The 15,872-nt window shown below is 40.2% G+C and overlaps 2 protein-coding genes across 2 annotated transcripts; one reads left to right on the top strand and one right to left on the bottom strand.

The window, feature by feature from the left end:
- Positions 1-124: 124 nt before the first annotated feature.
- On the top strand, positions 125-5,571 carry rpp30 (ribonuclease P/MRP 30 subunit). The gene is made up of 12 exons (XM_070927148.1): positions 125-248; positions 793-851; positions 1,056-1,112; positions 1,186-1,251; positions 1,673-1,744; positions 2,052-2,141; positions 2,252-2,368; positions 3,193-3,222; positions 3,324-3,361; positions 4,332-4,411; positions 5,001-5,090; positions 5,241-5,571. The coding sequence occupies exons 1-12, from the start codon at positions 167-169 to the stop codon at positions 5,285-5,287; spliced, it is 828 nt and encodes a 275-aa protein (XP_070783249.1). The 5' UTR covers positions 125-166; the 3' UTR covers positions 5,288-5,571.
- LOC139303363 (uncharacterized) lies at positions 5,505-8,125 on the bottom strand. The gene is made up of 4 exons (XM_070927150.1): positions 8,005-8,125; positions 6,997-7,092; positions 6,751-6,813; positions 5,505-6,662 (listed from the first exon to the last, which is right to left on the bottom strand). The coding sequence occupies exons 1-4, from the start codon at positions 8,071-8,073 to the stop codon at positions 6,633-6,635; spliced, it is 258 nt and encodes an 85-aa protein (XP_070783251.1). The 5' UTR covers positions 8,074-8,125; the 3' UTR covers positions 5,505-6,632.
- Between the last annotated feature and the right edge of the window lie 7,747 nt (positions 8,126-15,872).

The following is a 15,872-nucleotide window of genomic DNA, read 5'->3' as shown; positions in this document are numbered from 1 at the left end:
CAGTTACAGCGGAGTCAGAAAAGAATCGTTTTCTTTAAAAGACAGATTATGCAGGTGTACACTTCCAAACTGCCATCAGTTGTTTACAAGGAAGGACTACAGTTCCCAGCAGGCCGTTCGGATCCACACATGTGGCAGAGAGCTGTGGGCAGCAGGCAGCAGCATCATGTCTGTCTTTATGGATTTAAACCTGAGCTATACGACAGATAAGAGCCGACTGCAGAGTCTGATAGAGACAGCAGCTCACCGTGAGTCTCTCAGTCCTGGTTTCACTTTAAAAACACGAGTTTAACGGCGGAAGTTCAGTGAGGCTACTGCTGAACGGGATGCTAACTCAGCTAGCATCGGGGCTAAGCTGTTTTATGGATGTGGTGGTGTGTTTGTGTTCAGTTAATTCTTTAACCAGCTGATCAAACATCAGGTAGATCAGTGTGTCACTTATTCCATCATTGAATACAGTTCAAGGGCTCAGAAAACTAGCAATAAACATTGTACCAGACTCCGTTTAAAAATGTGTTGTTTTATAGTTTTCCTGCTTATTGGTGACAGGACAGACTGTCTAAAAGACATCTTAACACGTTTTATGTGAATAAAACTTGATTGATTAACACATAGATCATTTAATAATTTATATTTCAGTTATAAAGGTCCATGTATATGTTTTTCATAAAAGAGACAACAAACAGCAGTTTGATTAAATAAACAACCAGACCAGCAATAATCTTAAACTGAGTAAAAGCAGTATAGTGATCAGTGATTGAATTGAAAGATGATTTTCTTTTTCTCCTGCAGTCGGTTTCTCCACAGTCGCCATCAACTACGTGTTTGAACCAACGTCCAAAAAGAAACAGGTGAGTGTCCTCACCTGCTGCGCTGCGTTCAGGAGCACCGTCACATGCAGGAAAACACAAACACCAGCACGGCTTGTTTAATGAAATGAAACAAATGTAAATGGATGTTTGATCCGACAGCAGAGCTGCAACTCTTTGATAATCGATTAGTTTGCCATCAGCAGCGCTTTTATTTTGCAACTCTCTTTTATTTCGTGTTTGCAGGAGATTCCCACCCCGACGCCGATCAATGAGCTGATCGATCAGCTTCCTGTCGTACAGGTATGATGAAGACAAAGCTGATGATGACTATTGGTCTTGTCGTCGTGTTAACACGTGTCGCTGTCTCTGTCAGGGTCGGTCCCGTCCAATCAGAGTGCTGAACAGACTGACCGTCGTGATGTCAGACTCCAGTCACTTCGTGAGTGTTGATGCATGTTAATGTTGTTCAGCTGCTTTCAGTGTGTCGGACTCAAAGACCGAACGCACACTGACCGGAAATCCACTTCACTGTAACCTGCTGAGAGAATGTATTGATCCCATCAATAGATCAATAAACCGTCAGGTGATGTCAGTCAGTAAAGTTGACCTTCAGAATAAAAGCACTGTGGGGTTAGGTAGATCTAACGATTATTTTCATTATCCATGAATCTGCAGATTATTCTTCACATTAATACACACACACACACACACACACAGACACACACACAGGTGTGTACAAGTATGAAATATATAGGAATATTGTTATGTCATACAAAGTACATGATGTAAAAGAGATTCATTTTCTGTTGATTGTGTGTGTGTGTGTGTGTGTGTGTGTGTGTGTGTGTGTGTGTGTTCAGAGGCCGAACACTCCAGAGTTTCATAGTTTCGACCTGCTGGCCGTCCAGCCGTCGTCAGAGAAGCTCTTCCATGTGAGATTCACTGACACTCTGTTCACAACAAACACACATTAAACTGTAAACAGTAAAGAGAGTCCACTGTAATCGTTTTATTCCAATATAAAACCACTATGTAATGAGTACTTTTACTGCTTATACTTTAAGCACATAATACTTCTGTACTTTTACTCACTGTACTTTGACTTGTAATATTATTTGATAAATACTACTTAAAGTAAATAATACTTCTTACACAAGAGTACACGTTAATACATTGTGTGTGTGTGTGTGTGTGTGTGTGTGTGTGTGTGTGTGTGTGTGTGTGTGTGTGTGCGCGCAGTCAGCCTGTATGGTGTATGATGTTGACATCATCTGTGTCTCAGTGACGGAGAAGCTTCCCTTCTTCTTCAAGAGAGCGCCGGTCAACGGGGTGAGGGTTATTATTATTATTATTATTATTATTAGTAGTAGTAGTAGTAGTAGTAATATTTCTCTCTTTGGGCATCATGCAAGAACGTGTGTGTGTGTGTGTGTGTGCAGGCTATAGACAGAGGTCTGGTTTTCGAGGTCTCGTACTCTGCAGCCATCAGAGACGCCACCATGAGGCGCTACACCATCGCTAATGCTGTGTCCCTGATGGAGAGCTGCAAAGGAAAGGTCCAGTTGTAGGCTGTTTGAATTGACTCGTAGCTGCTTACTCGCTAGCTTTACTCTAGCTAGCTTTACTCTAGCTAGCACAACACAAGTCTGCTGTGAAGAGGACAAGAAGACGCCGTAGTGACGTCACATAAACAGTAACTATCATGCTGTGACCGGATCTTATTTACACACTATTATAGCATTATTATGTTTTCATTATATTATTGTATTATAGCAGAATTTACTTGGAGGTCCATATTGTAGAAAGTGAGATCTCATGTCCTCTTTGATTTAGGCTGCAGGGAGCAGGCCAATCAGAAGACAGTGGGCTTTTAGGGAGGCGGGCCTTGAGACAGGAGCTCAGATGGCTTGTGTCAGACAGAGGGTGAACTGAGGGGCTGCATGAAGGGCCACAATAAGATGAAGAAGGACAATCTAGAGCTGAACGGAACACAATATGGGACCTTTTAAAGTCCTCATGTTGCAGTAAAATGTTCCTGTCAGTGTTTCCATTCTTTCTGATGTTTCTGGATTCATATTTCTGCTGCATTAATGTGTGTCTGTGTCATTTTCCTGCTGTAGATGTTTCAGGTTGAGCTCATTTGAAGTACTTTATATACTGTTGGGTACTTTCATCAACAGCGATGCATCATATTCATTAAGATCATCATATGTTTGCACTATTTGAGAATGTACGGTTTGTTCTTTTAGAGAAAATCGATTATTTATATCGTCAAGATATCACGATGTCATTTAGATGCCATATCACACAGCCCTATGTCAGAGGAGGCGGAGCCTGAAACACCTGCAGTGTGCCTCACCTGTGACTGTTCTTCTTTCAGAACGTGATCCTATCCAGTGCAGCTGAGCAGGTCTGTGATCAGTTTCCTCCATCAGTCGATCGATCAGTTATCAGTAGTGATGTGCAGCACTGTCGGATCTATAATGATCAATAATGTCCGTGTGTCCTCAGCCTCTGGAGCTCAGAGGTCCGTACGACATCACCAACCTGTATCCTTCCTGCTCTAACGAGACCCCGACCCCGGCCCTGCTACACAGAAGCCAGACCCCCAGACTGAGAGAGACCTCGTTTGTAGTCGTTTGATTGACCTTTTAAAGAAAAGCTGTCTGTTAAGCTGTAGTCCGGGGCACCCGTCGGGCCCCTGGACCCGTGTCTGGTCGGGTATATATAAGTGTGTGTGTGTGTGTGTATATATATATATATGTGTGTGTGTATGTATGTATGTATGTATATATATATATACACAGTGCTTAACAAATTTATTAGACCACCACCCAGTGTAAGGTGTTTGCCACCGCTGCCCTAAATTAACAGTATTGCTGATTACCAAAATATTTGATGTTTCTGTAATGTTTAATCCACTAGTATGTGCAAGCCAAGCTCTTTAATCAAAATTATATCTTTAAAGCTAAAGTATAATTATTGTTGTTATCCATGAATTCTCAAATTTACTGTTTTACAAAAAAGCAGAACAAAATAGTAAAGCACATTATTATTTTTTGATTGAGATGCCAAATTACAGTTATTTACTTGCATTCCTGAACAGAAACATTTGTTTTGTGGTTTTGTGGTTATCAGGGTCAAAGGAGGTCATACAAAGATTTTTGGTTAATATATGTGAATAAGGACTATTTAGTTGTTCCAGTTTGTTATTTGCCTAATAAATGACAATACAATTTTTAGTTTGAAACAAGTTTTCGACAGATTTCTAAAATATTTGTGTTTTCTCATTTTTATGACAGCTGGTCTAATAAATTTGTTAAGCACTGTATATTATACATGTATATTGTATCAATTCTGAGCCTTTTTGAATGTAGTTTATCACAAAGGTAGATTCACAAACTGTTTGTAGTACTACAGTACTGCATGTGTGTAGATGTAGTACTACAGTACTGCATGTGTGTAGATGCAGTACTGTGTGTGTCGGGGTCATGTTGTTCTCCTGATCTGGTTCCTCAGTGGTTTGTTGTTCGGGTTGTCAGACGGAGATGCAAAAGAAGCCGTTTCCTCCACCTGTCGCTCAGTTGTTCTACATGCAGGTAAATACTACAACTGTACTACTACTGTAAATACTGAATACTGTTACCACTGTAAATACTGCAGCTGTACTATATTAGCTGCAGTGATTAATCTGAGTCGATCTACAGAAAATTAATTATCTGCCGTCGACCAGAAAACATGTTGCTGACAGTCACCTGAACACACACCTGCATGTCCACACACTTGTCTGAATACACACATGCATGTCCACACACATGTCTGAATACACACCTGCATGTCCACACACCTGTCTGAACACACCTGTGAACATGCAGGTGTTCCTGCCTGTGGCCATCAAACTGTTCAACTCCTCCCTCTGAGGGTCAGACAGTCAGAAGAAACAGACTGAAAATCTGGACCTGCTCCTACACATACTACCTCATTATTATTTATTCTTTAAATTTTCAGTGCAATACATATACAGTCATACACAACAGTGCAACACATGCATATATGTATATATATATGCGTGGGTATCAAAGTATTTCTGATTCTGATTCTGAACACACACCTGCATGTCCACACACCTGTCTGAACACACACCTGCATGTCCACACACCTGTCTGAACACACATTGTTTGTTGTCAGAAACCAGGAAGACGGCCAGTGGAATCATCTACACCATGAAGAGCTGCAGTGAGTCGTCGTGCCAGCAGGAGGCTCCACCTGCTGAACTCTGTAGGTGACAAACAGCTGAACTGGGAGCTCATTAATCCACACAAGATAATCGATCTGTTGTAACTTTGTAACTTTTAAAATTGATCCATTAGGCTGCCTCATCAATAATGAGAATAACTGAAGTTCAGCTGTTTTGTTTTACCTGAGCAGGTGAAGCTCCGGCAGCCAAGAGAGTCAGACCTCACCTGACTGAGTGATTGACAGCTGACGAGGGCGGGGCTTCAGGAGAGATGTGGCGGAGTCGGACTGATTTCTTCTTTTCGATAATAGTTGATCATCTTTATTTTCTCTTTTCTCTGATTTGTTGTTTGATTTCTGTGTTTTCGGACTTTTGTTCCGACTGAAGAAACTAAATAAAGTTTTTAAAGTTTATCAGTCAACAGTAAACAGACCTCAGACCAGTTGTCAGTCAAATGTTTTATTTTTAAATCAGTCTGTGGTACAAATGCTGCACTCTGATTGGTCAGCCCCAAAGCAGGAAATTATGTCATCAAAAATAGAAATTGTTCTTTACATTCAGTCAGATTAATAAAAAACTGCTTCAAAATATAAAAATCTGCCTCATAAAAATATAAAATACAAATAGACCTGATGAACTTATTAACAGTTGAATTTATTTCCCCTTTAATTAATGCCAAAACTCTTTTAAAGGGACTTCTTAAAGGATAAAACATTCAGACCAGACCACCTTAAATTTTACACACTCATTAAAACATTTAATCTCATTTATCAGCTGACGACTTCATTAAAGTTCAGTCCCTTTTAAAGCCGGCTTACTCTGATATCTATGAGATATCAATAAAATATCAGATATCAGCTGATGGAAATAAAACTATGACATGGATCCCTTTGATTGGTTTAAAGACCTGTGACTTCAACATGTCTTCTTTGTTTCTGGAAGTTACGTCCTTATCTTTTATGTGACAGATAGTGTGAACCAATCAGACGTCAGGTAGGAGGAAGAGGCCTTGTGAGGGACGGGGCTGACTCTTTGTTGTATTTTAAACACATTCCTGCTGAGTCTCCAATTGCCACATGATGGTGCGTTCATGACACCTGGACATCTGAGAATTGAGGGTGGGCTGCTGAAAAGGAATGTTCTCCATTTATTTCCATGTTTATTTAATGGTTTGAAAGGAGGGTCCTTAAACACACCATGTCTGAATTCCATGTTTAGGTCACTGATAACAACTAAACTATCTCCATGACAATGGAGTAAACTCTGCTGGCCATGAGATGTTGTAAGCATCGGAAACAAGTTTTCTGTTTGAACGAAAGAGAAAATGATCAGCAGGAATGTAAAAATAATCACGTGTAGTCAAAGGGCCTTAAGCACCTGATTGGTCCTTTCAGTGAGTGAGGTCATAATGACATCGTCCAGCAGGATTGAAGTGGAGAAGCAGAAATCTGATTGGACCACAGTGAGACGCTGTCGAGAGTCTGGACGGTTTCTGATGTTTTAAAGGTTTTACTGGACGACTCAGAGGTTCTGCTGCTGCTGCTCCTCCTCCTCCTTCTGTGGCGACGTTGTGGATCAGCTCCTCAGTGGCCCGTGATGTGGTTGATGTGACCCTGAAATCAGAGAGGATGAAGCTGAGGACTCACAGCCAGCCGACCCTGAGGGCTTTAAACTATTTACAGTGGGGGGGGGGGGTGTTACCGGTTCTCCTCCGAGACACCTGGGGCAGCCGAGCAGAGGTGGTCTGGGCCGGACCGCAACAACCTGAATCACCACACATTAACGTGTTACCATAGCAACAGCTTTCCTTCACATGATCAATGAGGGGTTAAAGTAGTCATGAAACATAACATTTAATAACACTACATGAATGATTAGTAATGACTGATTATGTCAGCAAGTGACTGGACGGTCACACTGCCTGTTGTCATGACGACCTGCACTCACCTGCTGTTCTTGTTGCTGATTGGACACAGTAAAACTGCGGGACGTTTCCATTGGAGTCTCAGCCGACTGGAGCTCCGCCTCCAAACACAGTCGCTTCTGAAAACAAACATCATCATCATCATCATCAATACCATCATCGTCTTTAACTGAGATGGTGGCGACAAGCCGACTGATGATGTTTAAATGTGTTGATTTGATCTTTAATCTTTAATAAACATATTTGATGGATTATTGGTGAAACAAGTAATTGATTCATTGATTAGTCAATCAACAGATAAATGATCAGCAACAACTGTGGTGTGTTTAATAATGAGCTGATAACACGTTACGTTTACTGTTTTTCATCATCATCATCATCACACACACAGCTCTAGTCAAAGGTCAGATTATAAATCAGCCACATCAGCAAATTGGATCATGTGACCTGCAGGTAAAATTAACCTTTGTCACCTGTTTACAGCCTCACAGAGGAACTGATCTCAGGTCTGTCTGTAATCATCAAATCCTTCACAGTTCTTTAAGCTGCTGTTAAACATCAGAGAGCGGCACAGATCGTTCATCAGGATTTCAATTCAATTCAATTCAATTCAATTTTATTTATATAGCGCCAAATCACAACAAAGTCATCTCATGACACTTTACAAAATAGAGCAGGTCTAGACCGACTCTTTATAATGTTATTACAGAGACCCAACAGTTCCCACCATGAGCAAGCATGATCAATACTCATAATCATTAATCTGTCAACTGGTGACAGCACATGTCTCATGTATATCACATGTATGAGGTGTGTAAACAACAAGAGTGAAGCTCATGACTCTTCATCACTTCGTCCATATTTACAGACGGTCTGTGTTCACACATGGGATCAGAGACAGTTTACAGACGGAGCTTTGATGTAGGTTACAACAGGAAGTGGTTATCAATATCAATATCAATATTCATATATGAACACAGCTCATAATAACAGCACTGTCTCGGAGATGCAGCTGATGATGAAGCTCTCACCGGTCTGCAGCTCCACGGCTCCACTTCCGTTTCCAAACTTCTCTTCTTCAGAAGGTTAGCACACTGCATGCTAACAGAGCTGACAGCTAACAGAGCTAACGGCTAACGCAGCCTCCGTTCCTCTGACAGACCGGGAAGACTTCAGTTCAATTAGCCTTGAAGCTAACCGCCGGCAGACCTAGCCTGTTAGCTTGCTAGCATTAGCGGATAATCCAGAGAGGAGTTAATTTGTTCAAACTGCGACCGGAAGTTGTCAGTTTCCCGCTCACAGAGAATACACCCACGCGTTTACCTTTCCGTTAACTACTAACTTCTAACTGTTGTTGTTGTTGTTGTTGTTGACCGACCTTCTGTTGACCGGCAACATCAAATTTACAGCAACTACATCGACACTTCCGGTACCACACGAGCCTGGCCAAATTAAAAGCCCCATCGTTTCTGCTTTGATTCATGTTATCATTACAGCACATTTATTTTATTTTATCAGTTTAATTATTATTAATACTGTCGACTATTAGCTAGTATGATATAGTTCACTTATAGTTCCGTACATTATACTACTGTGGGGACATTAAAACAAACACAAATCCAATTTAAATAATTCCTTGTGTTGATCAGCAGTTGTTGATTTCCAGATGAATTTGTCCAAAATACCTGCTTCATTTAAAGCTAAATAAATATGAATTCATTATTTGTTGATTAATGACATTTCTGAAACTTAATTATATAATAATAATAATAATAATAATAATTAATAATAACCAGTGCTTCACACGAACTAGAACATTAAAATATACAACTTGCAAATTATTTTATTTTATAATAACGGTTCAAGACGATATGATTAAAGTAAGATTAAAAAAGAAATAAAAAGCAAATAGAGACCATTTACTTTATTTTGAAGTCCCGCTCCCTTACCTGGAAAGCTTATTTATGCTTTTTTGACACCTCACGTTGGACACTTTTTTCACGCTTGCCCCCATTTCAAATAATGGGACGTCAGAACGGATCAAGCCAATCAGAGAGAGAGCACATACTCTCACGAGTTTTGGAGACTTCTCTTTGAGATTTGGAGACTTTGGTGTCTCAGATCCAAATGATTTGATTTTCCAGTTTTCAAACAGCCAGAAGAAGAAACAAAAGCAGTCCAATAATTATAATAATAAAGATGAGCGAATAAAAGCATTAACATAACTAACTGTTACTGGAACAGAGTTGGCCGTTCATCACATTTGCTGCTGATACTACGCACTTTTACCTAAGTTAGATTTGGAATGCAGGACTTTTACTTGTATTCTTTCATTGTGGTATTGGTAGAAAAAAATAAAAAAAAACAGAGTACTTCTTCCACCACTGAGAAGTATAAAGCAGCAGAAAATGGAAACATGTACAAGTACAGTAGTGGAGTAAATGTACTTACTTTCCACTTACATTACTTTCCATTACTGTCAAACTCAAACCAAACAAAGTAACTCGTGCAGAGGACACCGAGAGGGTCGAGGTTTCAACACCAAACACTGTCTGATGCTGCAGTTACTGCAGCTGAGCAGCAGGTGGCAGCAGACTGAAGGTGATGATGATAAAACAATATATCACAATATACAACAATATACCACGATACACAACAAAATACCACAATACACAACAATATACCACAATATACAACAAAATACCACAATACACAACAATATACCACAATACACAACAGTATACCACAATATACAACAAAATACCACAATACACAACAAAATACCACAATATACAACAAAATACCACAATACACAACAATATACCACAATTCACAACAAAATACCACAATACACAACAATATACCACAGTATACCACAATACTCAACAGAATACCACAATACACAACAATATACCACAATACACAACAATATACCACAATACACAACAAAATACCACAATACACCACAATACACAACAATATACCACAATATACAACAATATACCACAATACACAACAAAATACCACAATACACAACAGTATACCACAATATACAACAAAATACCACAATACACAACAATATACCACAATATACTACAAAATACCACAATATCCAACAATATACCACAATACACAACAAAATACCACAATACACAACAATATACCACAGTATACCACAATACACAACAGAATACCACAATACACAACAATATACCACAATACACAACAATATACCACAATACACAACAAAATACCACAATACACCACAATACACAACAATATACCACAATATACAACAATATACCACAATACACAACAAAATACGACAATACACAACAGTATACCACAATATACAACAAAATACCACAATACACAACAATATACCACAATATACTACAAAATACCACAATATCCAACAATATACCACAATACACAACAAAATACCACAATACACAACAATATACCACAGTATACCACAATACACAACAGAATACCACAATACACAACAATATACCACAATACACAACAATATACCACAATACACAACAAAATACCACAATACACCACAATACACAACAATATACCACAATATACAACAAAATACCACAATATACAACAAAATACCACAATACACAACAAAATACCACAATACACAACAGTATACCACAATACACAACAAAATACCACAATACACAACAGTATACCACAGTATACCACAATACACAACAGAATACCACAATACACAACAATATACCACAATACACAACAGTATACCACAATATACAACAAAATACCACAATACACAACAATATACCACAATATACTACAAAATACCACAATATCCAACAATATACCACAATACACAACAAAATACCACAATACACAACAATATACCACAGTATACCACAATACACAACAGAATACCACAATACACAACAATATACCACAATACACAACAATATACCACAATACACAACAAAATACCACAATACACCACAATACACAACAATATACCACAATATACAACAATATACCACAATACACAACAAAATACCACAATACACAACAATATACCACAATACACAACAAAATACCACAATACACATAAATATACCACTATACACAACAAAATACCACAATACACCACAATACACAACAATATACCACAATACAGATAGAGAGAGACAGACGGAGAGCGACAGACAGACAGATGGAGAGAGACAGACAGACAGATAGAGAGAGAGAGAGAGACAGATAGAGAGAGGCAGACAGACAGATGGAGAGAGAGCGACAGACAGACAGATGGAGAGAGACAGACAGACAGATAGATGGAGAGACACAGACAGATAGATAGAGAGAGAGACAGACAGATGGAGAGAGAGAGGCAGACAGACAGATGGAGAGAGAGCGACAGACAGATAGAGAGAGACAGACAGACAGATGGAGAGAGACTGATGGAGAGAGACAGACAGATAGATAGAGAGAGAGACAGACAGATGGAGAGAGATTGACAGACAGACAGACAGATAGATGGAGAGAGAGAGACAGACAGATAGAGAGAGAGAGACCGACAGATAGAGAGAGACAGACAGACAGATGGAGAGAGAGCGACAGACAGACAGATGGAGAGAGACAGACAGACAGACAGACAGATAGAGAGAGACAGATGGAGATACAGACAGACAGATGGAGAGAGACAGACAGAGCAGGTTGGGGCTTCGAACGCTTTGGGAACGTGAAGGTAAGCGCTATATAAGTGAGATCATACATTCATTGACAGACAGACAGGCTGGCAGACAGACAGGCTGGCAGACAGACAGAGGATGGACTGATGCTGGATCTCTCCTGAGATTCTTTTAAACGAGTGGAAACTGTTTGAACAAACGAAGCGAAAGAACAAGAAAAAAAGAACGAAGCGAACGACAGAGTGAAGGTCAGAGAGTGATAAACGATGTTTGAGAGGGAGTCTGGTCCCTCGGGGCCTCCACACCTCCATCCTCCCTCCATCCTCCCTCCATCATCGTCCCTCTTCTTGTTTCATATTTTCTTCATGTAAAATCATTCTGAGCGTAAAATCTTCATCCCAGAGGCCCCAAAACACAAACCTTCTTCATCTCCTCCTCCCCTCCTCTTGTTTCCTTTAAAAACAGGATCCAGCTGACTTGTGGTCAGTACCTCTGAGCGGACACACAGAGACAACAACACAAGGTCAAAGGTCAAAGGGTGACTGATAGCAGTGTTTTGGACCAGACGGACTTTAAACACTGAACCATTTCAACTAACAACTGTTTCTGGGTCAGGGGTTTAGGTGGACAGACAGACTGTTGGGCAGACAGGCAGGCAGACAGGCAGACAGACAGACTGCTAGACAGACAGACAGGCAGACAGTCAGACAGACAGGCAGACTGTTAAACAGACAGACAGACAGACAGACTGTTAGACAGTCAGACAGGCAGACAGGCAGACTGTTAGAAGACAGACAGACTGGCACACAGGCAGGTTGATAGACAGACAGACTGTTAGACAGACAGACAGACAGACTGATAGACAGACAGGTTGACAGACAGACAGACAGACAGACAGACAGGTTGATAGACAGACAGACTGTTAGACAGACAGACAGACTGGCAGACAGGCAGGTTGATAGACAGACAGACAGACAGAATGTTTGAAAAAACAACATTAACCTCCACTGAAGGTGCCCCCACCTGCCTGACAGCAACCCTCACCTACACCCACCTAAACCCTGTCTGTCTGTCAGTCTGTCTGTCTAACAGTCTGTCTGTCTATCAACCTGTCTGTCTGTCTGTCTGTCTGTCTGTCTAACAGTCTGTCTGTCTGCCTGTCTGTCTGTCTGTCTGTCTGAGTTTTCTTCTTTTCTTTTCTTGTCCTCGTCCTTCTGCGCCAGAAATAAAAGAATCATTAAACATGAAAAAGGAAGTGAACTGTCAGATTAAGGGCGTCTTTTTACCTCCTGAGTGACATTTTAAGGGCTTTTATTTTGCTGAGCAGAGGCGTTCTTCCTGTCCGATGATTTTTTTTTATGAGGGACAACAAATAGACAAAGTCATGAATTTATAAGAAACACGATGACAAACTTAAGTTATATATTTTATGTTTGTTCTTTTTCCTTCGTGAAACCACAGACTGAAAACAAAAACTGTTTTCTTCTTCTTCATCTTCATCATCATGCTTTTCACTTTACAAATGTTGTTTTCCCGTCTCTGTTTTACATCAGGATGATTACTGAATACTAACAGAAAATATTCAGCAAATATTATGTAAAAAATACATTGAACATCATTTCCCAGCGTGCTGTGCCTTAGCATGCTGAGACTGAGCGGCCCCCACGGCCTCTGCCGCCCTCAGCGTTCATCCTGTTCTGACCCCGATGCCAGCCTGGGAGACTTTCGGGTTGCTGCACCACCTTACGGCACCTCCGTCGTGTGGAGAGGAGTCAGAGAATCCTTGGGAGGATGCCGTGCTGGTAAATCCAGGCCTGAAACTTACCTGGTGGGCCGGACTTGTCCATCACCATTAACCAGGCTTCCAGTTCTTGATTGGTCGCTCTGATGGATGCTGTGTGCCTCACTGCAGTCCAAACTGAACTCGTCATGTTTTCTTTGCCATATGTCGTTGCCCTTGTGTCCGTCTGGACGGGATTCTCAACCCCCCAGATCTACCATATACATATACTACCTCATTAACATATACTACCTCATTATTATTTATTCTTTAAATGTCAGTGCAATACATATATATACATACATACATATACATTGCTATTGTATATATTTTTTACTTTTATTTTTCACTTATATATTGTAAATGTGTATATTTTTATTTTCTATTTCTTATTTTTATATTTTGTACATACTTTTACTCTAAATTTATGCTGCTTTCTACTCTTGAATGGGAGCACCGGTACTGTAAAATTTCCCCCCCGGGGATCAATAAAGTATTTCTGATTCTGATTCTGATTCTGATCTAACTTTCAGACTCCCCTCTTACTCCCTCAGTTGGCCTCCTCCACTCCCTGCTGGTCCCAGTATAAGACACCATCTGAACTGGTGCTGGGACGAGTCACTGTAGATCCATGAGAGAGGAGAAACTTGCAACATGAATGAATTAAAGCAAATAAAAAGAGTTAATGAAGAATGACAAACCCAAAATGAGTGGACCTCAATTAGCGTTTATGAAAACAAAGACTAATAACAAGTAAATCAGGTGTTAATAATGATTTTAAGTGTCCAGATGTTTTTTTTTTGTTTTTTTGTGGTAGTTTTGGAAAAAGTTGAAATATGTAAAATATATTTAATATTTTTGAAAACTTTAAGTTGCTATTTAATAAACCTTCAGTATCCTGAAACACACACACACACACACACACACACACACACACACACACACACACACACACACACACAGCCTGTCAGCTGTCAGTCAGACAGAAATCAATAAAAGTGTAAAGGCTGTTAAAGTATATTTCATCTGAGCGGTTGCGGAGGGAACCAATTAATGGAGGGAGTGAACCTGAGAGAGAGAGAGAGAGAGAGAGAGAGTGTGTGTGTGTGTGTGTGTGTGTGTGTGTGTGTGTGTGAGAGTGGGTATTACTCATGTTGTGGGGACATAAATCTATTTACACAGTTACATTGTGGGGACTCGCCTTCCTTTTGGGGATAAAATGCAAGTCCTTATTAATACACAGTTTAAGGTTAGAGTCAGACTCCATGACATGAATGTAAGTCAATGTGATGTCCTCTGAAGTGATGGAAACACGACTACGTGTGTGTGTGTGTGTGTGTCGTGCTCTGAGTCAGTACAGTTTGAATCATTACTCTTATCGTTGATCATCAAAGTGATCAGGAGTTTAAAAACATCGAGTCCAGTTTCCCCAAAAACATCACGGACCCCAAGAAAGGTCTGAGCTGGCATCACTTGGCCAATCAACTGGCCAATAGGAGGCCACCTTTCTTTGTGATATGATAGGTGTGTGTTCACCTAATGGATCCAGATCGGAGACTGAAAAACTCAAAAACATGAGACCAAGTTTAGTTTAACATTACTGTGTGTGTGTGTGTGTGTGTGACACTTTGATTGACAGGTCTGGCAGCCTCATGATTGATTACCCTCCAACCAACCGGAGCCTGACGTGTAGACCCACACACTGTGTGTGTGTGTGTGTGTGTGTCAGCAGACTCTGTGAACTGTGAAGTCTCTATTACAGTGTGAGGTCATCAGCTGGGGGCGAGGTCAGAGGTCAGATGGCCCGCCCACACAGAGCTGCAGAAACAAGACTCACAGTCTGATGACCAGAGAAAGTACTCTGGTCCTGTACTGCAGTAAAAGTACTAATACCAAACCATGAAATACTCTGTTCCAGTAAACATCTATGAGTATAATCAGTAAACTGTCCTTAAAGTATTCCAGCAGTCAGATGTCCCCTGAGACTGTCCTCCTGTGACTGTCCTCCTGTTATAGATTCTGTCATTAGATGATTATTCCTCATCATTAATGTGAAGCAGGATGTAACTGTTGGAGTTGGTTGAGGTGGAGCTCATTCTGAACTATCAACAATGATTATTAGTTCATTGTGGATGAATCAGCTTATTATTTTCTCCATTATCATGATTCATATCATTATTACTGATATTATCCATATCCATATTATTATTATTATTCATATTATTATTATTATTAAAATGTGCATTATGATTGCAAATTTACCCGCTGACAACACACACTGTAACACACACACACACACACACACACTCACACTGTAACACACACACACACACACACACACTCACACACACACACACACACACACACACACACACACAACACACTGTAACACACACACACACACACACACACACACACACACACACACAACACA

The sequence above is a fragment of the Enoplosus armatus genome, chromosome 20, assembly GCF_043641665.1.
Source record: "Enoplosus armatus isolate fEnoArm2 chromosome 20, fEnoArm2.hap1, whole genome shotgun sequence".
NCBI classification, from domain to species: Eukaryota; Metazoa; Chordata; class Actinopteri; order Centrarchiformes; family Enoplosidae; genus Enoplosus; species Enoplosus armatus.
The sequence above is the reverse complement of the archived record's forward strand: the minus strand, read 5'-3'. Positions and strand labels throughout refer to the sequence as shown.

Bases quoted from the DNA above. Each gene is read 5' to 3' on its own strand.
- rpp30 (XM_070927148.1), top strand. From the start codon at position 167: ATGTCTGTCTTTATGGATTTAAACCTGAGCTATACGACAGATAAGAGC. The intron at 249-792 runs GTGAGTCTCTCA...TTTCTCCTGCAG, and splicing joins GATAGAGACAGCAGCTCACC to TCGGTTTCTCCACAGTCGCC. The intron at 4,412-5,000 runs GTAAATACTACA...GTTTGTTGTCAG, and splicing joins CTCAGTTGTTCTACATGCAG to AAACCAGGAAGACGGCCAGT.
- LOC139303363 (XM_070927150.1), bottom strand. From the start codon at position 8,073: ATGCAGTGTGCTAACCTTCTGAAGAAGAGAAGTTTGGAAACGGAAGTG. The intron at 7,093-8,004 runs GTGAGAGCTTCA...GTTTGTTTTCAG, and splicing joins AGCCGTGGAGCTGCAGACCG to AAGCGACTGTGTTTGGAGGC. The intron at 6,663-6,750 runs GTAACACCCCCC...CTCTGATTTCAG, and splicing joins GGTGTCTCGGAGGAGAACCG to GGTCACATCAACCACATCAC.